Source organism: Microtus oregoni, unplaced genomic scaffold (genome assembly GCF_018167655.1).
Source record: "Microtus oregoni isolate MIOR12 unplaced genomic scaffold, Mior012 000026F_ref0000081, whole genome shotgun sequence".
In the NCBI taxonomy this organism is placed as follows: Eukaryota; Metazoa; Chordata; class Mammalia; order Rodentia; family Cricetidae; genus Microtus; species Microtus oregoni.
In genome coordinates this window covers 19,693,129-19,719,776 of record NW_024543085.1, presented here as the reverse complement: position 1 = coordinate 19,719,776, position 26,648 = coordinate 19,693,129, and the positions used below count along the sequence as shown (strand labels likewise).

The 26,648-nt window shown below is 36.6% G+C and overlaps 1 protein-coding gene across 1 annotated transcript in view; it reads left to right on the top strand.

Moving 5' to 3' along the window:
* The window catches only part of Slc13a1 (solute carrier family 13 member 1), an 85,902-nt gene extending 63,082 nt beyond the window's left edge, over positions 1-22,820 (top strand). Inside the window, exons 9-15 of the mRNA XM_041675668.1 lie at positions 6,589-6,687; positions 7,064-7,165; positions 9,864-9,970; positions 12,828-12,937; positions 18,580-18,741; positions 20,088-20,225; positions 21,808-22,820. Of these exons, the coding sequence (XP_041531602.1) occupies positions 6,589-6,687; positions 7,064-7,165; positions 9,864-9,970; positions 12,828-12,937; positions 18,580-18,741; positions 20,088-20,225; positions 21,808-21,945 (856 nt within the window). The 3' untranslated portion in view covers positions 21,946-22,820. The remainder of the gene's footprint in view (positions 1-6,588; positions 6,688-7,063; positions 7,166-9,863; positions 9,971-12,827; positions 12,938-18,579; positions 18,742-20,087; positions 20,226-21,807) is intronic.
* Positions 22,821-26,648: the final 3,828 nt, after the last annotated feature.

The following is a 26,648-nucleotide window of genomic DNA, read 5'->3' as shown; positions in this document are numbered from 1 at the left end:
ATTCCATCCCAAAGAAACACACAGAGGTCTACATTAATCATAAACTAGTTGGTCTAGTAGCTCAGGCTTCTTATTAGCTCTTATAACTTACATTAGCCTATAATTCTTGTCTGTGTTAGCCATCTGGCTTGGTACCTTTCATCAGCAAGGCATTTTCATCTGGCATCTGGCGTCCTCTGTGAGAACTGCAGACTGACTCTTTCCTCTTCCCAGAATTCTCCTTTTCTCATCACCCCATCTCTACTTCCTGCCTTGCTACTGGCCAATCAGCATTTATTAAAATACAAGTGACAGTGACAGGGTACAGACCATTTCCCCACAGCACTCCCCCCCTTTTTCAAAACAAGAACTCTGAATCAAATCTCCTTTGTTTAACTTTTCTCCTGACCATTATCCATAACAGCACTCCCCCCTTTTTTCAAAACAAGAACTCTGAATCAAATCTCCTTTGTTTAACTTTTCTCCTGACCATTATCCATAACAAATTGTAAACAACATTCTAAACAAATGTAAACATCCATAATCCATTTTGGGGGGAATGTAGGCATAGTTTTCCAGGCTACTTCCTGCTGATTGGGGAGTGCTGATAACCTTATGCTGATAATCTAAAGAAAATTTTGAATTATGATCAAGTCTGGAATGGAATATTCTGTGAGGCTTGAATATTCTGTCAGCCAAAACCATTCTGAATGCAGAACTCAAAGGAAACTTCAACAGAGGCCCTCTAAAATATTGGATGATCTGGACCATCTGCTCCTATTAGAATTCTTCAGGACATCTTCCTTGATCAAACCTGATTTTTCTTAGCCTAGAATGAATCCACAGCCTCTCATTTCCTGTGGAAACAAAAGCAAACTCTTCTCCAAAGTAACATACCTTTGACTTAAATTTTGAAGTAAAGGCATTTTCAAAATATATATGTTGGATTAATCCAGAGCACTTATAACCAAATATCTTTTAGCAGCTTTTGATCCTTCCTCAGCCATGAGACAATTTAAAGATAACACAATAACATACAGTATCCAGACTCTGTGTATTTTTCATCATTATGTGGCTTTATTTTAAACTCTATTTCTTTTATTTTTATTTTTAATTTTTGGCTTTTTCAGACAGGGTTTCTCTGTGTATCTTTAGCTGTCCTGAAACTTACTCTACAGACCAGGCTTTCCTTGAACTCACAGAGCTCTGCCTGCCTCTGCCTCCCAAGTGCTGGGATTAAAAGTGTGTACCATCACACCTTGAACTCACAGGGATCCACCTGCCTCTGCCTCCCAAGTGTTAGTATTAAAGGTATGTGCCACCACACCCAACTACTCTCTTTTTCCTTTTTTTTGTTTTAAGGACTTTATCCTTTTTCTTTTCTCTCATAAGCCTACATATATTTTGTAACACACTATAAACCATTTAGAAGTTTTATTTGACTTTGAATCTATCTTTACTATTTATCTTTTTTTCTGACCTCATAAGTCTTTAATTTGCTAAGTGATATAGCTAGGATTAAAGCCGTGGGTTTGACAGCTGGATCCACCTCATTCCTTAGCTTTCTGGGGTCTAAAGTCATGGCAGAGTTACTGGTGGGAGCCATGTTTATTGCTGTAACTCTATGGAGTTTAAAAGACCCTGACACCACCAAAAAGCATGCTGCCAGCAATTCATAAACACCATTTAAGTGTTTGGTGGCAGGGTTTCTTAAAAGAGCTGCAAGGTTTCACAGCTAAAGCTGAGTCAGGAAGCCTCTCTTAAATGAGACATGCTTGCCTCTAAGAAAAAGAGCCCAACTGAGAAAGTGCTACCATCAATAAGCCATGTTTTACTCTGTTATTTTGTGTCTAAAATTGCTTCCCAAGCTCTCTCAGATTTTCTGGGATGCAGTTGTCCACATTTGTTGATAGAGGTTTCTTCTGTCCCACCCAGACCCGTAGCCATTCCATCCCAAAGAAACATGCAGAGGCCTACATTAATCATAAACTTGTTGCCTTAGTAGCTCAGATTTCTTATTAACTCTTATAACTTACATTTGCCCATAATTCTTACCCGTGTTAGCCATGTGGCTTGGCACCTTTCATCAGCAAGGCATTCTCATCTTGCTTTCTCTGCATCTGTCTTCCTTTGTGAGAACTGCAGACTGGGTCCTCTTTCCAGAATTCTCCTGTTCTTGTTGCCATGCCTCTACTTCTTGGCTGGTTGCCCTGCCTATACTCCTGCCTGACTACTGGCCAATCAGCATTTTATTAAAATACAAATGACAGGATACAGACTATTGTCCCACAGCACAAACCTGAAATAATCAAATAGAAACTGTATTATTACAACACTGCTTGGCCTTAGCTCATGGTTCTTATTGAATAGCTCTTATATCTTAAATTAACCCAATCTATTAATCTGTGCATCATTTTGTGGTTGTGGCAACTAGTAAGGTTCCGTCTGGTGGTGTCTGTCTTCTGGCTACATGGCTTCTCCCTGACTCCACTTACTTTCTTCCAGCATTCAGTATAGCTTCTGCCTATCTCTAGTCTGCCCTACCATAGGTCCAAGCAGTTTCTTTCTTTATTAACCAATAAAAACAACATATATGCAAAAGGATTTCCCATAACACCCCTATGCTAGCCACACTGTATTTCCACATACCACAATAAAAAAACTTAAGATATATAAGCACATTAGGATAAGCTGAAATTATTTAAACAATGTTAGCATTGGCAGAGTCTATAAAATACCTATCCAGTTGGGTTCCCTTTGAATCTCAAACCAGTGATACATTTACTACTCAGAAAGGCATATGGAAGTGATTACATTGTGATCCCCATCCAACTATTACAGGAGAGTTGTGAGAAGCCATGGCCTCTGCTTGTTTTAAGAGGAATGCCCAAAGATTATCAAGATAATTTCAACTGTCAACGTGCAGGATTTCCTGCTTCATGATAGCTCCAGAGTTGATTAACACCTTCAAATTTGTAAAGTAAAATAGAGTCTGAGTAGATTTTCTGTGGAGAGCTGTTGGACTAGTGATTAGAAGTAAGGTATCTTTCTCACTGTTCTGTTACTGTGAAGGACACCATGACCACTAGAAATCTTATAAAAGAAAGTGTTTCATTGGGTGATTGCTTACAGTTTCAAGTTAGTCCATTATCAACATGGTGGGAAACATGGCGACATGTGTGGTGATAGAGAAGTAGCTGAGAGTTATATCCTGATCTGTAGTACAAGAGAGAGAAAGAGAGAGGGGGGAAGGGATAGGGAGAGAGAGGGGAAGGAGAGAAGGGGGAGGGAGAAGGAGAGAGAAACTGGGCCTGGAATCGACATTTGAAATCTCAAAGCCCACCCCTAGTGACACATTTCCTCCAACAAAAACAACACCTCCTAATCCTTATAATCCTTTCAAAGAGTTCTATTCCCTGGCAACTAAGCCTTCAAAGATATGAGCCTATAGGGGCTGTGGTAGTTTGAAAGCAATTGGTCCCCATAAGCTCATATGGAGTGGCAGCATTAGGAGGTGTGGCTTTGTTGGGATAGGTATGGCCTTGTTGGAGGAAGTATATCACTGTGGGGGTGGGCTTTGAGGTTAAATGTCCTCAAGATATCGCCCAGTATCAGAGTCCCAATTTTTATTGCCTTCGGATCAATATGTAGCCAGCACCATGTCTTCCTGCACAGATGTTCCCTGCCTTGATGATAATGGACAAAACCTCTGAAGTGTAAGCTGCCACTTCAAGTAATATTTTTATTACAAAAGTTTCTGTGGTCATAGTGTCTCTTCACAGCAATAGAAACCCAAAGACAGGGGCCATTATAATTCAAAGCATCACAAGAGGTAACAGCAGCTTCTCAAAAGACAAATAAGCAATCTCTACAAGTCCTGCCATAATCAGTCTCAGCACCTTTCACTGTAAACAGCAGGATTTACCCGATACATTTCATAAGATCACTTCTAGCATCATGATGTCAACAGTTAAGGGTCCAAATTACAGCAACGGAAGTAAGACATACTGATCAATAAAGAACCACAAATGCCACTAAAATGTCGAATTCTGAATTCAAGGGAATTTCAGGGTTTCTTTTTGAGGATTGAAGCGGGTAGTTTGGCAAGCACTCAGTAGTCACATGACTGAGATGACAGCCGCCATGAAAACCACAAAGGGCTAATCCACACAATCTCAAATTCAGCCTGTACTTTCAACTCTGAATATTCTATTAGAAAGTAGGTATATCACAATCATGAAAATATTTTTCCTGAATAATGAAATATTTAAAATTTATCATGATAGCTTAATTTAAATAATCTCAAGGACCTCTGAACCAAGCAGGATGCTGTTCTCTAAGACAGCTAAGGTGAACTCAGTTACTAGGACTTCTTTTGAAAAATGACAGAGTAGGGTAGAGTATGGTGTCTTAGCTATGGCCATAGTTTCCAGGTCTAGCAAGGTAATGGTCAATATTTTCCTCTCTCTATTTTTCATCTTATTGTTCCTTCCTAACTGCCCAATTGAGCTACTAGTTGGAAGATGGGGCTGATGGTTTTTAAAAACGCTCTATCCAGATTGTGAGAGCAGCATGTGGCAGTTCTCCTGCTGAAGCAAATGCGTGCAATGTCACTGACTTCAGCAGGTGGCCTTCAGTGTGACAGGCCAGCTGCATACTAAACTCTCCTCCCTGGAAATTCAAGCTTTGGGGGGCTGGTTTAGTTGCACAGGTAGCAAGATTGGAAGCAGGAGAACAATCCCAGCCAGCGGATGTGGACATTAGCCAGTGACTATAGCCCAGTACTGTTTTCTTTCTTTGTTGCTACTTTTAATGATTTTAAACAAACACACATGCCACCTCCATTATTATTTTAATACAGCATGTCACTGAAAATAAAAAAAAAATTAAGAAGATAAAGAGCAGAAGTACTAGAATATGCTGCCAATGAGGAACAAAAAAAAAAAATCCCCATGAAATACACTCATTGGGCAACGTCCATAAATCATGATCAGTGTTGTTTTTAAATAGTTCTCTTGCTGTCACTACTGGTTAGACATGGCAGTTTCATGTTCCAGTTAATTTTCCAGCATCCTCTCATTTTTACAGGGTGTTTATCTCTAAAGGCTCTAGACTGACAAACAGAAATTAGCTGCCATTGCCCTGGCTGGCTAATATACATTCTCATTAGTGTTCTGGCTGTTAGCACAGTTAGCTCCTCACTCAAGGTAAACAATTCCTACATGCGAGAAGCTCATCCATCCTCTGCATTTATTTCCAAGAAGAGGTGGACACATCTTCACATGCTTCATCAGTTCCTTTGTCCCATATGAACCTTCATTTGAAGCAAAGAAAATTTGGCTTGACCTAACTGTCCATTGCCTGCATCCAATGGGATAGACACATGCAGTGTAGAGGGCAGGAAAGAGTTTCTACGGAAAAGTTTGATCTTTGACTATTATTTTCGCTTCCATAGATAGTTCTCAGGGTGGTCTTCCGATTTGTGTCTTGGAATAATAGTGTTTATGTTGTGACTAGGGACAAAAATTTGAGATTGGCATTAGAAGCTTAATTGAAATAAAATTTTCACCAGCCCTTCTCTGTTCATAAAGAAAACAATAATCAACTAATTACAGTCAGAGGTCATTGTGTTGGCATGAGGGTGACTGTGAATGTTTAGGATGTATGGTTTAAGAATGACAGAAATGCTGTTCACCCAGGCACTTGAAAGGCAGAGACAGACAGATCTCTGTGAGCTGAAGGCCAGCCTGGTCTATATAATGAGCTCCTGAACAGCCAAAACTGTATATAGAGACCCTGTATTAAAGAAACAAACAGACAACAATAGCTAAAAGAATCAAAAAAATTCTACTTTTTCAAAAAGAAAGCATGGAACAATGTTTTAGAGCAGAGTTGGATGGCCAAGCACAAACCGTGTCTATGTTAGTAATTACTTTCTCACTGATCCGTCTCCTTTTCACTGTGTCCTAAAATATAACTTTACAGAAGACTGTTTCTGTGTTTATTCCTCACACATAAGGTTTTAACTGAGCCACTCACCATCATCCCAAGGGACAATCCTCAGGAACCTATTTTCCCATCTGATTCTTCCTCCAGAGGTATTCTTAAAAAAGAAAAGAAAAGAAAAAGAAAAGAAGAAAAAAAAGTTACATCTAGAGTAATGTCCCACAAAAACTGTTCAAAGTTTAAAGATCCTAGTCTAACTTCCATAGGCACAGTACATAGCAACCAAGATACCCAATAAATAATACATTTTAATGTAACATCATTATCAAGCATGGAGTACATATTTATAACTATCATTGTATAAGGACTGATGAAGGTGAGCGGCACATGGAAATATGTGCGTGGTACAAAAAGATCTTTAAAAGGGAGTCGATAGGCTGATGTCATGGAAAGCAATGCAAAAATTAGACATCTAGAAGTGAGCAAGCCAGACAGTACAGAGAAGGGAATAGTCAAAGAAAGAATCAGAGACACAGGCACAGGGCATGGATTCCTAATGTCAGCAGACAGTCACGTTTATAAAGCCTTCCCTGAAGTTCTTCCATAAGGAAGGGTGGTAGTAAAATAATTTCCTTAACTCTAAAGCTTTCTTGTCTTTTTCAGCTTCAAAGAGATGTTCAAATGTGGCAAAATCAAAACACCCAAAGAAAAAGCATGTGCCGAGGTGATCAAGCAAGAATATGAAAAACTGGGGCCAATTAAGTAAGATATGCATGAGTAACACACACACACACACCACATACATGGAAACACCCAGATAAACACAAGCAGTTAATGTAAAGAAAATATCACTTACTTGCCAGCAAAGAAGTCCTAAGTCTTGACAAAGACCACAAACCTACGAAGCTCGGTGACTTTAAGTTACTAAGTCACTAAAATGAAATCCATACCACTGCCCAATTAAAATTTGCTAGATAGAAAAAAAACATAAACAAAATTCAGAGACGCTGAGGAGAAAGGGCCTTTTCTAGAGCCCCGGCACTCTCCAAATAAGAGCGCATCATGTTCCCACAGCAGCCATCAGCTTGACAACAGCTCAGAGTTCTCACAAATGTTGACAGCAGTATGTTTTCTACAGGTATCAAGAAATCGTGACCTTGGTAATCTTCGTCGTGATGGCCTTGCTATGGTTCAGTCGGGATCCTGGCTTTGTTACTGGCTGGTCGGCCCTGTTTTCAGAGTAAGTATTCACGCGTCAGCCCTTTCTGTTCTGTGCTGTGTCGCTGCTAACTAACTGTTGAAAAACTGCAGTGAGGTGCTTTGGTTATTTCTTTGGGAAAAAAAATATTTTTATGCCTAATCTCCTGTGGTGAGGTGATAAGTATCAGGTAAGAAAGCAAAAAGGATGGCCGTTATCCTCTGTATAAAAATTAGGGTCCATTAGACATGCAGCTACTACCTCAGGACCAAGTTAGACATTTGAGCTGCTTTTGACCAGGATCTAGGCTGATAGCAGAGTTGTGAGAGCTGTACCGCCCGACTTTGTTCAGGAACCTTCTATTTATTCTGGACAAATCACTGCACGCTCCCACTTCCTCTACCGGGAAGATGGAAATTACAGTAGCGCAGAGAATATTCCTATTTTTTTTTCTTTTCTAGTAAAAGTGCTAAATAGATATTGTGTGGAACAAATGCTACACAGTATGTTTTCTCTCGGTCTATTTTTGACCAGTACACTCTGGTTCTTACATCTAGAAGAGCTTCATCTTGTGCTTCCGGTCTCACATCCCCAGCAACAATCCACATAGTTTGCGAGCACAAATTGAAACTGAGTCAGACGTAATTTGGCCTGATGGAAGAGAGAAACACCACCTTCCCTCAGCCTAACTTTTCTGTTTCCACAGGCATAGCAATAATTTTTTTTTAAGGCCCAAAGGATGAATGCAGATGTCTTATCTTACCTTGCCTCAAGCAGTTCATGAGACAGGATAGTTTAAAAGATCAGCTGGATGCTCTTGATTTCTTTAGACAAAGAACTTCTCATTTTTAAGAAGGCCAAATTAAAAGCATCATCTATTTATTTAAAACAAGCTATCGTTTAATAGAAGATTGGTACTTGATATTTTTCTAATAGGATATAGAGCAAAATAAATAAATAACTCCAGCTCCCTTTAAAATCAACATCAACTATTATAAAGTTTCTCTCTCTCTCTCTTTCTCTTTCTGTAATGTACTGAGAACTAGATGGAATAGTAGCAAATAACAGTAAATAAAACCTAGGAGAAAGTAGCATATTCAGTACAATCAGATCTAATTTTTCTTCCTTATCACGGAAAACATAATTTAGGAGATGCTTTTCATTTGTGTAAGGAAGACAGTATGTGCTATGAGCAGGGGCTTCTCCTCTCACCTAAACTTGTGAGAGACAGCAGTAGGAAAGGAAACGGGGCTTGGAAGAGGACAGAGCTCGGCAGTAGAAATAAAACAAGCACAAGGCAAATAAAATCTGTATAGGCTTATTTCTTGATAGTGTTGAGATAACCCAGTTCCTATTGAATCAAAATTCAAAGTAATAATGAAAAATTATATTTTAAATGTTTTATGAAAATGTTTGTCAACCTTTATACCTTAATTTGTCTAAAGTATGCATTCTGTAAAATGTGTGTACTGTGTGCAGGTTTTAGGCAGCAACAATTTCTCAAGCTGGTATGATATATTAAGATTTATTGCTACCACCCAATGTTTTCATTCCATCTGCTTGAATCTGGACCGATTTCAATATGTCTTTTCATATAAAACAAAATCCAGTTACATGACACCTGGCTCAGTCTGGCAAAATCTTAGCCAAAAATTGTAACTAAAATAGAATAATAAAGGAACAATATATTTATAAGGATTGGTCATGTTTTTAGAAAGTTTATGCCACTCTAGTCTTTCTGTCAACAAGGAAAGAAAGTCAGCCTGCATTGAAGATGCATTTTTTTAAAAAATATATATATCAAATTGAGAAAAATAATGTACTTCCTTGATTATTTAGATTTTTCGCATAAACTGCAAAAGTATAGACTCTTGTAAAAAAAAAAAAGAAGTCGATTGAGATGGAAGATAGGAAAACAAGAATGATGACGCTCGTGTTTCCTCAGTTGCAAAAGTGCATGTCGTTGATACTGCTGACTTCTAAGGCTGTATTCTAATTGTTTGTGTCTGTTTCATTTGTATAATGTCCAGGTGCCTCTTAACTATGGAGGCTTCCGGAACCTGTCTTTTTGCTAGAATGGTCTGGCAATTCCTAGCCCCATCTGTTCCCAAATTATTCTTAAATTGTACAGGGATCATTTGTGAGCATCTCGTAGGTCATTCTGGTCATTAATCTTCTTAAGTTTCTAGAGGGCAAAGCATCAAATGGGTTGATTTCCTTTGGATATATGGTTAGTATCCACTGTGGAAGCAGGTGTTTCATCCTAGAAACCAGATCAATTTGCTTTCACAGTGTATAGAGGAGTTTGAAGGGACACTAGCAACAGCATGTCTCGCTAAATTCAATAGAATGACATTATAAATCAATTGCATGGGGCTTTGCCAAACTCCAGCAACTGTTTAAGCCTCAATTCTCTGACATTATAATAAAAAGCAGTATTTCAGAGAAGAAATTGCTTAACAAATATGAAAGTTTACCTGAAAATTTTGCTCTGTTGGTCTGATAAGGTATTATCTGGTTATTCAGTATTGGCAATATGAGAATGTATTGAATTATTAGGAATGCATTCTGAAATGACTGGTCCTTATAAGTTACATGACTTCATTGGGAAACTACGTTTTAGAACAGACTGTGTAGACTAAATGATCTGTATTTATTATCATTTCAATTTAAGTGTTATTAACATAATTCATTGATATCTTATCTCATACAAGTCCTTCATACCATTTTAATTTTTCAGGCACTCTGGTTATGTTACAGATTCAACTGTTGCGTTAGTTGCCGGGATACTTTTCTTTCTAATTCCAGCTAAGAAATTGACAAAAACTACATCTTCAGGAGAAATTGGTTGAGTATCTTTTTTTTTTTTCCAAAGGAAAAAAAAAGCTATCTTTTTTTCATTTTCATACCAATTCCAGTTCCTGCTCCCATTCCCTCCACACATTCCCTCACCTCAACCCTATCTATACTTCAGAGAGGATAAGGCACATTGCTTTGGGGAAGCTCCAAGGCCCTCCCTATTATGTCTAGGCTGAGCAAGGTATCCATCCAAAGAGAACAGGTTCCAAAAAAGCCAGTACAAACAGTAGGGATAAATCCTGGTGCCACTGCCAGTTGCCCCGCGGTCTGCCCCAGCCATACAACTGTCACTCACATTCAAAGGGTCTAGTTGGTTCCTATGCTCGTTCTTTCCCTATCTGGCCAGAGTTGGTGAGCTCCTATTAGCTCAGGTAAACTGTTTAAGTGTCCCCATAATGGTCTTGACCTCTTTGCTCATATTCTCACTCCTCCCACTCTTCAACTGGACATTGGAAGCTCAATCCAGTGTTCCACTGCTGGTCTCTGCCTGCTTCCATTAGTTGCTGGATGAAGGTTCTATGGTGACATTTAAGATACTCATCAATATGACTACAGGGCAAGTCAAGCTCGGGCACCCTCTCCACTATTGCTTAGGGTCTTAACTGGGGTCATCCTTGTGAATTCCTGGGGATTTCTCTAGAGCCATGCTACTTACTAGCCCCACAATGGCTCCCTCAATCAAAATATCTCTTTCTTTGCTTTCATCTCTGTCCTTCCTCCATCTCAACTATCCTGCCCACTCAAGTTCTCTTCCCCCTCCCCTTCTCCCCTCATATTCCCCTTCTGCCCTCCCTACTCCTCCCACCCCCATGCTCCATTGCTGGTGGAAATGCAAACTTGTACAACCACTTTGGAAATCAGTATGGTGGTTTCTCAGAAAATTGGGAATCAACCTACCTCAGGATCCAGCATTACCACTCTTGGGCATAAACTCAAAAGATGCTCAATCATACTACAAGGGCATTTGTTCAACTGGGTTTATAGCAGCATTATTTATAATAGCCAGAATCCTAGATGCCCTTCAACCAAAGAATGGGTACAGAAAATGTGGCACATTCACACATTAGAGTACTAGTCAGTGGAAAAAAAAAAAAGACATCTTGAAATTTGCATGCAAATGGATAGAACTAGAAAAAAACATCCTGAGTGAGGTAACCCTGACCAAGAAAGATGAAGATGGTATGTACTCACTCATAAGAAAATACTAGATATAAACAAAGGATATTGAGCCTATAGTTCATGATCTTAGAGAAGCTAAGTGACAAGGTGAACCTTAAGAAAAAACATACATATCCACCAGGAAAGGGGAAATAGATGAGTATCATTTCTAACAGTAAGTTTATAGAACATTTTTGAAGAAATTAAAATTCCATAAGCTTCAGTTAGCACACAGAATATTAAAAATGGCCATGTCAGTATAACCTCTATTTTAGCTTATCCCACTTATACCCTGAACCTCCTATTCGGCCAGTATTTATCTCTACCAACAGGAAGACTCTCTAGAGTTTGCAGAAATGAAAGTCTATTTCCTTTTATACCCAGGTTTCAGCTCTTCTTGAGGGATATCTCCTCCCCTGCCAAAATCAGAATATTGACTAACAAGGAAAGAAGAATAATAATTTTGAGGACCTAGAGAAAGACAAATTTAATGAGAAAGATTATTTATAGTTTCACAGAAAGTCCTTGAAGAAAAGAAAACAAGCATCTTATAGGCATAGCCTGAGTTCACAATTGGAAAAGGTGCTTAGTAAGAACACTCACGGTATTTACAACGCATGGTCAGAGAAGTGCACACATCTGCAGGAGCATGCATTCTCCTACATGCACTTCTTACACATGATTCGCTCCTGCCTGTGCTTTATGTTAACATCAGTTTTCAGGGGCTGCATTTTTATGTGCATACATAGGGCAAATGGGTTATAGCAGTTTGGAAGCATAGTTTCATGTTGGTTGCTGATGTGAGTAGCCTAATGACAGAACAGTATTAAGAAGTCTTATTTGCCTTACAATCTTAGGACAGTCCATCATTGGGTCGATATCAAGGCAGGAACTTCAGTTACATCACATCCACAATCAAGATAAAAAAAAAACAAATGCTTTTATTATTTTGAAGCCTCCTCTAGTCTTATAAATTCCAGGGGTTATCTCATGAAATAATATAACCCACAGTTGACTGGGCTCTCCCACATCAATGGACAGTTAAGACAGTCCCTCGCAGACATATCCAAAGGCCAAGCCAATCAAGATAATTCTTCATTGAGTCTCTCTTCTCAGTTGATTCTAGGTCATGCCCAGAGTTCAATGCACTGTCCTATAGTAAGAGTAGAAAGATGAGCCCATGAAAGAATGGTATTACTAATGACAACCTCATAATGATTTATCTAAATGTAATTCAAACATTATCAGAAGGATTTGACCAAAATACTTTCTCAAAGTTTCTTAAAGTATTTTTTCTGTGTCTGAGTGTTCCCTTGCACATGTGCGTGTGCGCTGTTTGGATCCATGTTGAGGCTGGAAAAGAGTGTCCGATTGGAACTGGAGTTACAAACAGCTGTGAGCCACCATGTAGATGCTAGGAATTGAACCCATGTCCTCTGGAAGAGCAGCCAGTGGACATAACTTCTGAGCCATCTCTCCACCTCCAAAGTTATAACATTTTTAATCAGTATAATATAATATTCCACTTAAAGTCAGTGCAAACTCAAAATCGAGGCCAAATCTCTGCCTGGAAAACAGTATCAAGATATTGTAAGTTTCTTGTAACATGACTATTCAGGAGACTAATAAAAATTATTGAATATTCTTGTGTTCAACAATATTTAACTGTAGGGTTTTTGTTTTGCAGTTGCTTTTGATTTTGCTCCCCTGATTACTTGGAAAGAATTCCAGTCATTCATGCCGTGGGACATAGCCATTCTCGTTGGTGGCGGCTTTGCCCTGGCAGATGGCTGTCAGGTAATGCTCAGTGTGTACGAGATTTAACAGTTAACTAGGTGGTTGAAAAGAAGAACACAGGCACAGTCAAGCTTTGGGCATAGTCACCTTTATCCTCTCATTTTAATAATGCAGAATTCAATAGCCATGCAGTATCCCACACAGATGAGGTGAGTTCATAGTTCAAGAACTTTTACAGGCTGTAAGCATAAACAATAATATCACAAGGTCTCAGAATGTCAAAGAAAATAATGCAAAAAAAGATTAAAATACTTAATCCATGACATTACACTTGAAGAGTAGCTTAGTAGGAGGAAAAACTTAGATTCAAAAATGTGGTTCCTAATTCGACATGTTCATTTGTTTGTTTGCTTATATTTTTATGTCATTTCATATAGAATTTGTGCAATTCTTCAGTTTCAATTCAATAACCCATTATTCTATCATTGTCAAATAAGGAGATGAAAAATAATGCCATAAAAATTTATCTTGTGAATGAATTCCAGAATATTTAATGTGGCAATTTCTGGTATATAATGTCCACTGTCAGGAAGAAATGAAAACACCATGAGTTAGACAGATGGCCATTTCATTGATCTATCCACCAGCTGACACAAAGCAAGCTCTTATCCCTTCTAATTTCCCTGGTCATTGTAGGTTTCCTAGAAGAAAATTATCTTCTCTAAAATTTTTTGAGCATATTTACATACAAACACGATCAAATGTACTCAGTAGGTTGTATATATGTGTTTGTATATATTAGAAAAATAATATATGTGAATAATATATATTATATGTAATGTATATATAGTATATAATTGAAGAAGAGACCATGCATTTAGCAGGGGAGACATGGAAGAAAATTTTTGAGGGAATCTTGAGAGTGGTGTAGATACAATGTCAATGTATGAAACTCTCAATTTTTGTTTTGAGAAAGCAAAGAATATTTCTATCTTTCTGTCTGACTACACACCAGTCACTCAGGGGGTTCATAGCTTTCTATTAAATACTCAGCGCTGATTTGCATCTATTTCCATACTCAGTCACAAACAGCAGGATGGCAAGGGAGGAACTGTGACAAGTCCCCTGACTTCTTAGAAGTCATATATTTATTTATTTCAATTTACAGTACAAAGTGCTATTGTTTCTTCTTGATAGGAGAATACTGTTTACTTCTAATTTTCTTACTAGTTCCTGCATAGGTTTTAGATTCAGACCTTTTCAGCAATAAGGGTTAGTAATTACTGTAAGTCTTAGAAACCATTTCAACTCAGAGAGCCTTTTGCCAAATTGCTTTAGGCTTAGATATGCCCAGATAAAAATGGTAGAAGTATAAGACAATAACAATTTTCTTTTCTACTATTTCAGCAGTAATGAGATCTGCATTCTCAGAATAATAACTGCCATCTTTATGTCTGCTGATTTGAACTGTGAGGAAAGCAGAATCAGAAAGTCTGGCATTCATAAGAATGTTGCTCTTCTCTGCTCAGAATATGTCTAAACTGGACTCTAGACACTCAAAGTGGCTTTGAAAGCATCGACCAGACCCTAGAACAGCAAAATCTGAGGAAATGAAAAGGTGTGGATTTAGTCTGATGCACATGGCTCTCTCAGTGGAAGAATTAGGAAATCACAGAGGGAGGAATAATTCACTATAAAGATCCTAGTACCTAATATTAAGATCCTAAAATGTGTATTCTGCAAGAATTTCCAGAAAAACTACTCCTGAGTAACCAAACTGAAGTCAAAAGCTTCTCACAAAAAAAAGTTCGTACAAAATTGTGACCCTAAAAATTGTTTTTACAAAATACTAGGAGACAACTTGAAAAACTTTTGTTCAAAGTTATAATTTGTCTGACAAATGTCTCAAGCCACGGAATATTTCTACTTTAAAAAATAACCAAAAATTAAAAAAGAACCATGAGGTAGCAATTATGTGCTATTTACCTCATGCTGTGTCCTTTCTCTTAAATGCCCCTGACTTGATTTAAGATGATGAATGTCTCACAAAGTGATGGATACTGTCTAACTCTTCCCAGTGAATAATTTCTCTTTGTTGTTGGTTCTTTACACATTACTCAAATGCTTTTTCTAAGATAACTGTGAGAGATTAAATACTGTTTTCTCAAATATTCCTAAGTTCCCAAGAACATAATAAATAATGACAAAAAGTACTAACAGTCTTTAAAGATAAAAATTGTATAACACAGTCAATAGCATACAAAAGATGTTTAAAACCATGCAAGATAGTGGGAAAATGTTGTATGAGTAAATCGTTTTGTGAAAGTAGATGAACTATGTAGGTCAGAAAATGGAAGGGTCCTCAAGAAATTAGGTGATTTAATATTAAGATCCTGAAAGGGAGAAAGAATTGGAAGCAACGGATAATATTGTAAGCATGGAAGAAGCCAGGGCTGGATATTAAAATGATTTTTAAAGCTTCCAAGGTTATGCAATTGCTTCAACTACTATCCCTATTCTTGAAGGGGAACACAGTCTTTAGGAAACTGTTTCATTTTGTAGCAAAGTTGAAGCATGGTCTCCATCAATAATCATTGCTCATTACCAAGAGCTTTAAATCACCATTTAATTGTCTCTTTAAATAAAACTGGGTATGTAGTCAAGAGCCAACAGATAGTTGGGAGAAGCCCCATTTATAATCACCAAAGGAAGAAAACTAAAATGAAAAAAGGAAAGACAAAGAAATAGAACAAGGAAAAAGTAAAGAGAGTGAACAAAGCAATAAATTCTTTAAATTTTATCATTGGTGCCTCAAAGGGATGTCAGAAAGATACGAAAAGAAAAAGAAAATACCATTTAAAAATGATAATAAAGTAATTCAAATTTAGAATTATGGTATCAACTTTATATTTAAAAGTCAGCAACATTCTTTAAAGATAAAATCTAACATATGTCAGAAATACAACAAAAGGCTAAAAGACAGTAAACACTAAAAAGAGTTGATTGTCCGGTACCAAATGGTCAGCCCTCAACATATACATTTAAGCAACATTAACACTCTCAGTAGCTTGAATGTGTGTATATATGTATGTGTGTCCATATATAAGTATTTATGTATGTGAGTCTGTATTTGTGTGTGTATAACAATAAAGAAAAGGGGGCATGAATTTGAGAGGGAAGGGGGAATTAGAAAAATTGCAGAGAGAAGAGAGGGGAAAATGTTGCAACTATATTTTAATCAAAAATAAAGTAAAATTGTGAAAAGATAAGAAAACTAGAGCATTAGTCTACAAACTCCTCAAGAGTCTTTTTAGAAAGAGAAAGAGTAGAAAGGAAGGAGATCTCTATAAATAACACCAGGAATGTCTCGGAAGTAAAGTCTCTGAGATTGTTGTCTAAGAGAACTATGAAAAGGTTCATGCTGGAGGGATTCATGTAGAGTCTACATTGTAGATCTCATAATCTTGAGGTGGAGATAGAATCATAATGGACTCCAGAACGAATCACAAACACTTGCTGCGTTCCTCTCACATCTCAATCAGAACAAGGTAAAACACATCTTCACTCCACTCTAGGATTCTATGTCCTTGTGTTTTAGTTTTTATACTTCTAAATGTTACACTCAGTATTCATACCTTTATATGTATAAATCCATAAAGCTAAATATCCATTCTCATAATGGCTCATTGGATAAATTGCTTCCTCTACAAGTTTGGGAAACAGAGTTCAAATCTCCAGGAACTCCTGTAAATTGTAGGTGGTTACGGTGACCCTCTGTAATTCCAGAGCAAGCTAAATAGATAGATTGGCCATATCAGTGGACTCTGGATTCAATTGAGAGAACCTGACTCCACATATAGCGTGAATAGCAGTCAAGACTCTTAGCATCAATCTCAGGCTTACACACACACACACACACACACACACACACACACACGGACATATGCCCACATACTTATAAACATACATAATATAATCATGCACTTGCACAAACATACACATGATAAAATACAAATAAAAGAGTTAATTCTGTATATGAATCAAAACAATAAACAATAAAACCCATATTTGTGATGCTTGTATTTACTTTGGAAATGAATTTATTGCTTATAATCAAAGTGTTTTCCTGATGCATAGCCTAGATTTTCATAAGTATAAAATCACAAAGGGTAGACTTTTCCTTCTATTTAGGGAGAAATCAGAATAATAAACCGATTAATCCGAGTGCAGGCAATATTTTGGACTACATGAAATGAAACACAGATCAATATTCAATCAATTTTTAAAAACCCACAGAAAGACACAGAAAATAAATTGATAGTTTAACATTGCTGAGTGATTTTGATGATTTCGAAACTATAATTCCCAAAATCAGAACTAGAAAAATAGTGTGAAAAGAAATAAAATAATTTTCAGACCTATAAATACTCTGCAAATGTACTTTCTCTCCTACAATCTCAGCATATTTGAAAGGATGTGTTGTTCCTCCAAATAAGCAGAATGAAGGAGAGGTTCCCACAAAGCAGAGTGATGAGACAAGAGTGGACTTAAGTAGGTCTAAAATTAATCTAGTCCAGATGGAGCAGGAAAAGGGTCTATTCCAGGACAGATATCTTGAGGGAACATGAACAAAGCAAACCCACTTGCTTCACGTGTTTGTTTGCTTGTTGGATATGTCTCCAAATAGTTTGAAGAGCATGATGAATTGGTGATAGGTTTTTAGAAAACTAAGCAATCAGACTAATGTTTTCTTTGGAAAACAAAGTAAATATAATCTTAGATGGTTAAGTGGCTCATCAATGAATAATATTTATATAATTATAGCATTAAACTTTAAATATTGATTTAACCAAAGTATAGCAATGTTCTAAGGAATTAAGGGGCAGAAAACATATGTATGATGAATGGCATAAGAAAACACAATCCTCAGGCAACATATTAGGAAATCAATAAATAATGTTTCCAGTTGAAAACTTAAGAAAAAGCTGAATTAGAATGTTATTTTGAAAGATACCTATACTAACACTAAATATCAGTGTAAATAGCTAATAACAGTTGACAATTCTTGCCTCTGGGGATACAGCTTAGGAGAAGGGGGAGGAGCCTGCAGGCTTCCCTTTTCTTAAAGTTCTATGGTCCATCATGACTTATCAAGACCTTTAGATATTTTGATTACATAAAATTAATGTTTAATAGAGGAAAACATAGAGAGAGAATTTAAACTTCTTAAAGCTTGACCATAGTATTGAAATAATTCTGAAAACTTGTTCCTATCAAACCTACCTATAATTATCAAAACACAAGAATATGGGAAATGATATTTCAGAAACAAACTCAGTAAATACTCTGTGTGTATGTGAATGGTGTGATTAAATTGGGCTTCATTAAAATGAATCGTGTGAAGTGGGACAGTTGTGTAGCTTGGTCTGTTTGTAAGACTCCTGGGACTGGGATCAGGGCCTGTCTATAACACTTTGCCTGGATTTGGGGAACCTATTCCTCATACTGGGTTGCCTCTTCCAGCATCAGTGTAAAGTGAGGAGCTTCAGAAACAGAGGAGGAGTGGATGGGTGGGGGTAGAGGGGAGGCAGAAGAGGAGATAGGAGGAGAGGGAAACTGTGGTCGGGATGTAAAATTAATGAAAGAAATAATCAATAAAAATGAATTATGTGAATAATAAATACTGCAAATTTGTTTTTTAGGCATCAGGACTATCTACCTGGATAGGAAGTAAATTATCTCCTTTAGGTTCATTACCAATTTGGCTAATAATTCTGATATCTTCTTTGATTGTCACGAGTTTGACAGAGGTAGCCAGCAATCCAGCTACCATCACCATTCTTTTCCCAATATTATCTCCTTTGGTGAGTATTACACTTACATTGTTTTCCTCTAGAGTAGGTTTTCTTGTCATTTTGACTGTGAGTTTTCATCCTGTGGTATAGTTTCTTTTGGCCCAAATGAACCTTCTGTAAGCAACCTATATGGTCTTTATCTGCACCAGGTGATGCTTACTCAAGGGAACTATATTTCACATCCAAGTGGGATAATCTTTAGTAAATAATTTACCTTTTCTCTGCACAGGTTTTTGTTTTGTTCTGTTTTCATTTGCAAATATATGAAACTATTCTGGATCCAGTGCAGCCCTAAGTTGATTCAATAGTTCTAGGCACTTTGAAATGTCTCCTTTCTGAACAGTGTTCCTAAGTTTCTGAGAAGTTCTTCCTATAAGTGATGTACAGACGAATGAGAATATAGTCTTAACCTTGAGGCCTAAATTTCTTAGAGTTCTAGAGACAATGTGCTAAAAGGGGGAGGAAGACCACTTTTCCACACTCCATAGCAAGCACATGAGATAACTTTGCATGAAATGTTTTGCTGATTCAGGTGGGGGATGTTGGTGAAAAGAAAGCACTTTAAATTAAGAACTGTTTTAAAGAAACAGCAAAGATTGTCTTTCTGAAAATGATTCCCAGCCACTCCACAGAGTTATTTCCTCGTATACTTGAGTTGCTACTAAAAAAGTAAATCTAGATTGTTTATCAATTGCCTATTGGCAAGAAATCACAAACAACATATCATCTCAGCTTTCGGCTTTCTGGTTTTATTTCGTGAAATAAACCACCAGAAAATTATGCGACAAGTTCCAGATAATAACCATTCTCCCTAAGTAATGATCACTGAGGAATTTTAAATCTCTCACAGAAGTAATTGAGTAAATAGTACACTGAAAATCTCTAGAGCCACAGGCACCCAGGCCTTCCCAAGATTCTCTTGGTTGTCTGCATGCTCGACAATTTCTTTGGTGTCTCTGTCCTCAGTGACATCATCTATTATTTTGAGCTATATTAGCCATCTTATACTTTTCTAAATTGTTTAAGAATATACAAAGATATTATTATATAGTATAATATGTGAATGTATGTAACACTAATTACATAATAAATATATTTTGTTTAATGTAGTTTCTGAGATAAGGTATACTTTACTTTTTAAATAAATTGTAATATAAAGGTCTAAATACATAGCAATAACAATAAAAATAAGAGGTACTTTACAATACTCTGCAAAGTTCTAAATTATGCACTATTTTATGCTTTTAGGTTTCAACTCTATTCTGGGAAAGTATTTTACAATAACTTTGTTCATTTTCATGTTTGGAGTCCACCCTCAGCATTTTAATTCCGCTCTCCTTTGGCTTTTCCTACAGGCGGAAGCCATTCATGTGAACCCCCTTCATATTTTACTGCCTTCCACACTCTGTACATCATTTGCATTCCTTCTGCCAGTTGCAAATCCACCCAATGCTATTGTTTTTTCATATGGCCACTTGAAAGTCATCGACATGGTAAGTTAGCAGCTATAAGAACATGATGTCACCCAATAGACTCCTCTACCTGATGGGCCAAATAAGTGCTACCCTTGCATTCTAATTAATCCTGATAAAATCAGAGTTTGAAGTCTGTTTCTAAAACTGTGGGTACGAATGGTCATAGGATTATTTTCAAGAAGTGGACATGCCATTAGAGTTTATGGTCACAAATAGAGATGTGGAATGCATGAGCATTGGTCGGGAGAAAAGGAAAAGAGCACGGAATTTCTCAACGTGACTCCTTAAACCTATGCCAAGATTAGGATCCAACCTAAGGCAAAAAAGAAACAGGAACACAACTGTTCTGTATCACAAATGTTTATGCAACATTTGGTCTGATGAAGACATTGCTCAATACCTGAGTAAAAGTACCTTTCGTGTAGATCTTGTAGATATCTTTTTTCTAGAGGATCTCTGTGAGAACAAAGAAAAATTTAAGTGATAGAACACATATTTTGTTTCCAAACACAAATCGTGGTAGATGAGAACCAATTTGAGAATATTCCAGTCTTAACCCAATCTCCATCACCAATTTCCAACCCAACCCAAAGGAGAATATAGTCAAAATCAATTCTGTAAGTTTGCTACTTCTGTGGAGTTACAAGGTGAGTTCCTGTTCCTTTTTCCCACCCTAATAGCTGTCCCTGAAAACCAGTGAAATAAAACTTCTGGAAATATTTCTATGCTCAAGGCACATAATATCTTGTTGCAAAATAGAATGTTTAACACAAAATATCACAAACATGTATTGTGTGAATATGAAAAATTATGGCTTGTATGGATAGAAAAGGGATATCCAAAGTAATCATGCTAAATATTTCCCTTTTGCTTTGGAAAGCCATGTTTTAATGCAGAGAATTCAGGAACAGGCAAACAGTCTCTGTGAGGGGACCAACCACAACTACTTTAGGCTTTGCAGGCCATAGAGTTTCTGCCACAATTACCCTCCTCCACTATTGTATCATATAACCAGTTAATGATATTCTATAAACAAATGAGCAATGATATGGTCTAGGGAAAAATCAAATGGTAGTAACAAAAAACAATTTAAGAGCAGCAGCTGACAATCTCTAAGATGTAAAAAACTATTTTGAGATTGTTCATTGGACACACTAGAATTCCTATGTAAGAGTTTCAAAAAAATAGCAACAGTAGGAAAGAGGAATAGAAGTGGCATTACAAAATTTCAATAAAAAAATACTCTCATGGGAAACCAGTACTGCTAAATGATCCTGAAGAATACTGTTGTCACATGGGATTCCTGAAAACCATTCATAAATAAGATCATCAATCACCAATTGTAATTTAACATACAAGGGCAGATTGACTGACATATATTCCAAAGAGAAGCCTCTCTGGTGCTGTCAAAATGATAGTGAGGGACAGATTCTCATTTGATATGAAAGGGAGAATATACCCAGTTGATGATAATCACGACTTATATAGGTCATTGAGGGTATATGTAAATCAGGTTTATGCTTTGTGTGATGCAATTCTGAAATCGCTGTGGAATTTTTTTCACTGAGAGACTGACATGTGTGCATTTTTCCTGTTCTAGGTTAAAGCTGGACTTGGAGTAAATATTTTGGGTGTTGCTGTGGTGATGCTGGGCATGTTCACCTGGATCGAATCTATGTTTAACCTCAATGAGTACCCTGCCTGGGCTCCCAATTTTGTTAATCAGACCATGCCATGACAAGCACAAAATTGCTACTTTATTGTGACTTTGGGACTTGCTAGGAATTCATTGTAAGATGTAACTGTATATTATTGACACATATCAATCAATGATATAGTCACTGCAGTCCTGGTAAATGCCTCACACTCACTGTCATAGAGTCTATACGTCTTTTGAAGGACAACCCAAGAGCATCTACACACCTACATCCAGAAACCTATGGTTGAAATTGCGTTGGCAGACCCTACACACGCTTTCTCCATAAAAGTGATGCTAGTACCTTCAACAAAGTTAGGCCATTTTCCACATCTTAAACTTGGAGTTAAGTGTAACATTTCAAACATTAATTTACTATTTGAAAATCTTCTTATGGAACTAAAAGCAGAAAATAAAGTATAAAAGTAAATGTGATACTTGAATAAATCATTTCTATAGTGTTTTTCAAGGGAATTTGCTAAGGAATCAAGCCACAGCCATTGGTGTAATAAAAGTAACATGTGTATTTATTTATTTATTGAAAATTCCAGCTGCATTATTACTAAGGTATAGACAAAAGAAATTGAAGTTAAAATAGTTATAAATTCCCAAATCCACGAATTCATTTGATAGTAGAAAATTTACAATGATTAATTCTATGTGTCCATATAAACAGGCTATCATTTTATTTGTCTGTGAATTCCATGCTGAGCAATGCATTTTGAGGAGTTATGAATAAATGAGTTGTGATTTGCAGTATTTTACAGTATAGTTAGAAAAGCTGTGCATTAAAACTATTAACACATCTGTGCAATGTATGACGTCTGCATCTGTCACCACAGGATCACAGGATTTGGATTCTCCCCTGCTTAGTCTCACAGAGGAAATAAACTAAAAAAAAAAAAAAAAAAAAAAAAGCCCCCAGTTTCACAAATCCTGGGTTGACACAAAGACTACAAATTTTGAAGAAAATAACCAGAAGTATAGTAATTTCTCTCTAGTACTCTGATAACTTTGCTTAACTTACTTTGTAGGGCCCTGTAACCACTGTTGTCACAGATGCAAACTCTTCACTTGGGTTAGCAGATGTCCGGTAGGTGACCATAGCAGGATAAAAGCATTTAAAATCCCTTCTTTGCATTGTTTCTCTCACTTTATTCTAATTAAATTTATTTTTATTTTAAAAACTGTTTGTTTTAGAGAACAATATATGAAAAATGATTTGTAATTTAAAAATATTACTATATATAGAAGTAAATCACATAAATCTATTGTATCAATACTAAAATAAGAAAGATAGTAAATACAGAATAAAAAATTAAAAAGATGTACTTGACAAAAAAGAAAAACTACTTATGATAAAGAAAACCAGCCTTCAAGCATACAGACAAACAAGAAATAAGATTAAAAAAAGAAAGAGAGAAAGATCTTTGGTATTCCAAAGCTGGCCTAAAAAAATAAAATTATCAAAACCAAAATAATCTGTTCATTTAAGAAAAGATTGACCTTAGAGCATGGAATTTTCCTGCTAAAAATGAAATGGAGGTCAAAATGAACTTTTGTTTTTATTCCTCATTTGCACATTCCTTGACGTTAAGGCCTGGTTTGGAAATTTTTTTAATGCTACTATTTATAAAATTATTCTTGAAATTAAGCATCAAAAGGGTTCTAAAAATTATGATATATCTTTCTTACCTTTTATCATTTAAATGATTTTTTAAATTTAAATATATTTTGATCTTATTTTTCCTCTCCCTAAAGTTCATTAGGATACTCTCCACCTCTCTACAACTTTAAGTTTTTTCTCAGGAAACAAAAACCCAATACAACTAAAGTCCCCCAAACTAAGGAAAAAATAATAACACTACCCAAGAAGCAAAACAAATTACCTCCCAAACTGAACCAAACAGAAGCAGGCACAAACAAATAATTGTGACTATCATTTTATGTTTGTCAGCTGCTCCTGAACATGAGGCCTGTCCTGGAGGGGTTAACCCAGTACCGCTTCATTAGAGAAAAATGATTTTTCCCCCTCCCAGCAGATATAAGTGACAGTTTCATTGTTAGCCTTTACTCTAGTGACTAGGTTTTCATTCATTCATTAATCCACTCATTCATTTTTTTGAAATATAACACAATAAATATAATAAGATAAAACAAAAACAATTCATTGAAGTTGAACAAGAGAAACCAAGAAAAGGAAAAGAACCCAAGAGCAGGTGCAAGAATAAGAAACTCACTCATTTACACACTCGGGAATCACTAAAAACACTAAACTGGAAGCTTACATGTGTACAGAGAGGACCTGGCTCAGCCCCGGGCAGTCCCTGTGCATGTTGCTTCAGTCTCTGTGAGTTTATATGCATTTTGATCATGTTGATTTGGAGGGCCGTGTATTTCTTGGCGTCCTCCATCCTTTCTGGCTCAAACACTCTTTCTGCTTCCATAGAATGCCCTGAGCTCTGATGGAGAAGGATTTGATAGAGCTATTTTATTCAGGGCTGGGTGTTTCATGGTCTCTTACCCTCTGTGCTGTACGTGGATGTGGTTGAACATGCATACCTCTATGCACGTCCCCATCTGTTAGAGAAGGAAACTTCTCTGATGGTGATTGAACAAGGCTCTGATCTACAAGTACAGCGGAGTGTCATCAGCAGTCATATTATCAAGACTTTTTTTCTATTTTTAGAAGAGTACTATTTGGTTTTATCCTAGGTCTCTGTGTTATTTAGTCTCGGGTTAGCCAAGCAGTGTCAGGTATATCTTCTAAAATAATGTACAATGAATCGTCTGTTACTACATGTGGTTATTAGTCAATGAAAGTTAATCATCTTTTTAAATAAAAATTCATTCTTTTTAATCTTAAAAGATAATCCTGCTGCTTTGTGAAAATCATCTATGTTCAATTAATTCATTTATTCCTTTATTATTTTCCCTATCATATGTCACACTTTTATTTATGATCTGGAATATAGATTAAATTCTGCTCACTACTTGTCATTTAATTTATCACTGATAAATTATATTATGTTTTAGGTACATTTTTATTATGAAAAACTAAAATGAATTGTCCAATTATTTTGAATAAGTTTTGGTCTCGAGAAAATGATATCAGCATTTCAGCTTGAATAATTTTAATGTATTACTTCCAGCAGCTGCCATCTGAGTTCAAGAATGGTAATACGTAGCCCAAAATTGTTTAATTGAGCCATCCTGTTTTCTTGCCACATCTTTATGTTTGGTCAATATATCAGAACTGACTGATTCATTTCACATTAATCCCTTTTATATCAAAGTTCTCAAGCTTTTAAAATCTGAGGATTGCATGTTGTCTTTGAAATTTCTAAAAGACACTCTTAAACAGATGATCAAACACTTCTTCATCCTCCCACTCTGTAGCAGATAGTATTTTTGCCATTATCTTGAACATCACTTAAAGGTTAACTAGTAATCATTGTCACTTTAAATTTGAGCATCTTACTTAGGATCAGATCTTGTCTGGATAATAGTAGCAATTTCACTAACTGCTTCTTCACTGTTCACGTAAGTACATTGAAGGCTTTGCTGGCATATGTATGTCTTTCATGTGCCCCAGTTGCTACTGTGCAGGGCAGCGTCTCCAGGATCCAGACTTCCTTTTCTAGCGAGTGTGTGATGTCCTCCCCTTCTTGGTTTCCATGTCTTTGTTCCTCTTAAAGGTAGAGAAATTGACTTTCAACAATTGCTACTAATTAACATTATTGCACACAGTTGACAAAACAATATCATGGCATGTTGTTTGTGTCTTGACAAGCTTTCTATATGTAAAAGGCTGTTGCATTTATCTCTGTATCTCTGCCTCAGGTAAATATTTGGAAAGAACCTTTGTTATAACTAGTCCAAGTACAGAGAATAAGTTACTATGGAGTGCTTGGCCATATATGTGACTTGTTTACCACACTCCTTTATCCCAAGCTCAGGGAACAACACTGAAGAAGAGTAGAAAGAGTGTAAGAACAAGAGGTTAGAGAGGGCTGCGGTTAACTAGATCAAGAGAGTCAAATTTCAACATCTTTCAGGGAGGGCTTACAAGGCCCTACCCCTAGCTAAAGACTTAATAACAGTTGATAGTTGCTGAAGGAGGGAGTTAGTTTTCTTCCGCAGTGTTTTCCATAGTAGATTGCCCATGCCCTAGTAGATGCTCCTTTACCCATTCACATAGCACTTAATTCAGCCTTAGTGGATTAAGAAGAAGAGGAGGAGCAGGAGAAGGGGGAGCAGCAGGAGGAAAACAGGAATGAGAAGGAGGAAGAAAAAGAGAAGAACAAGAAGAAAAAGAGGAGGCAGGAGGGAGGAGAAATGGAGATGAATTTGGGAGAGGAACATGAATAGTGGGGTCTAGGAGAGTTAGACATGGATAATGAGTGTTGATGATAAAAACATGGTCTATTAGGATATGAATTTCTCAAAGAATAAATAGAAATAGTATGTCAATAAAAAGAACCTTTGTGGTGATATTTTTATCGCAAAACTGTATTGATTTCTTTGATGAGTAACTCTAATGTGTATTTGTGTATGTATTTTACCAAATTAACTTGCCAAAGTAATTTTACCAAATTAAATGTTTTTTCTTACTTATTTTTGGTAGGAGATGGATGCTAGGAAAGAAACAGTAAACCCAAGAGAAATGAGTCAATTTTATTCTTGGAACACAGCCTAAAAAAGAAAAATAGTTAAAGTCTGTTACTCCAGATCATCACTAGCAA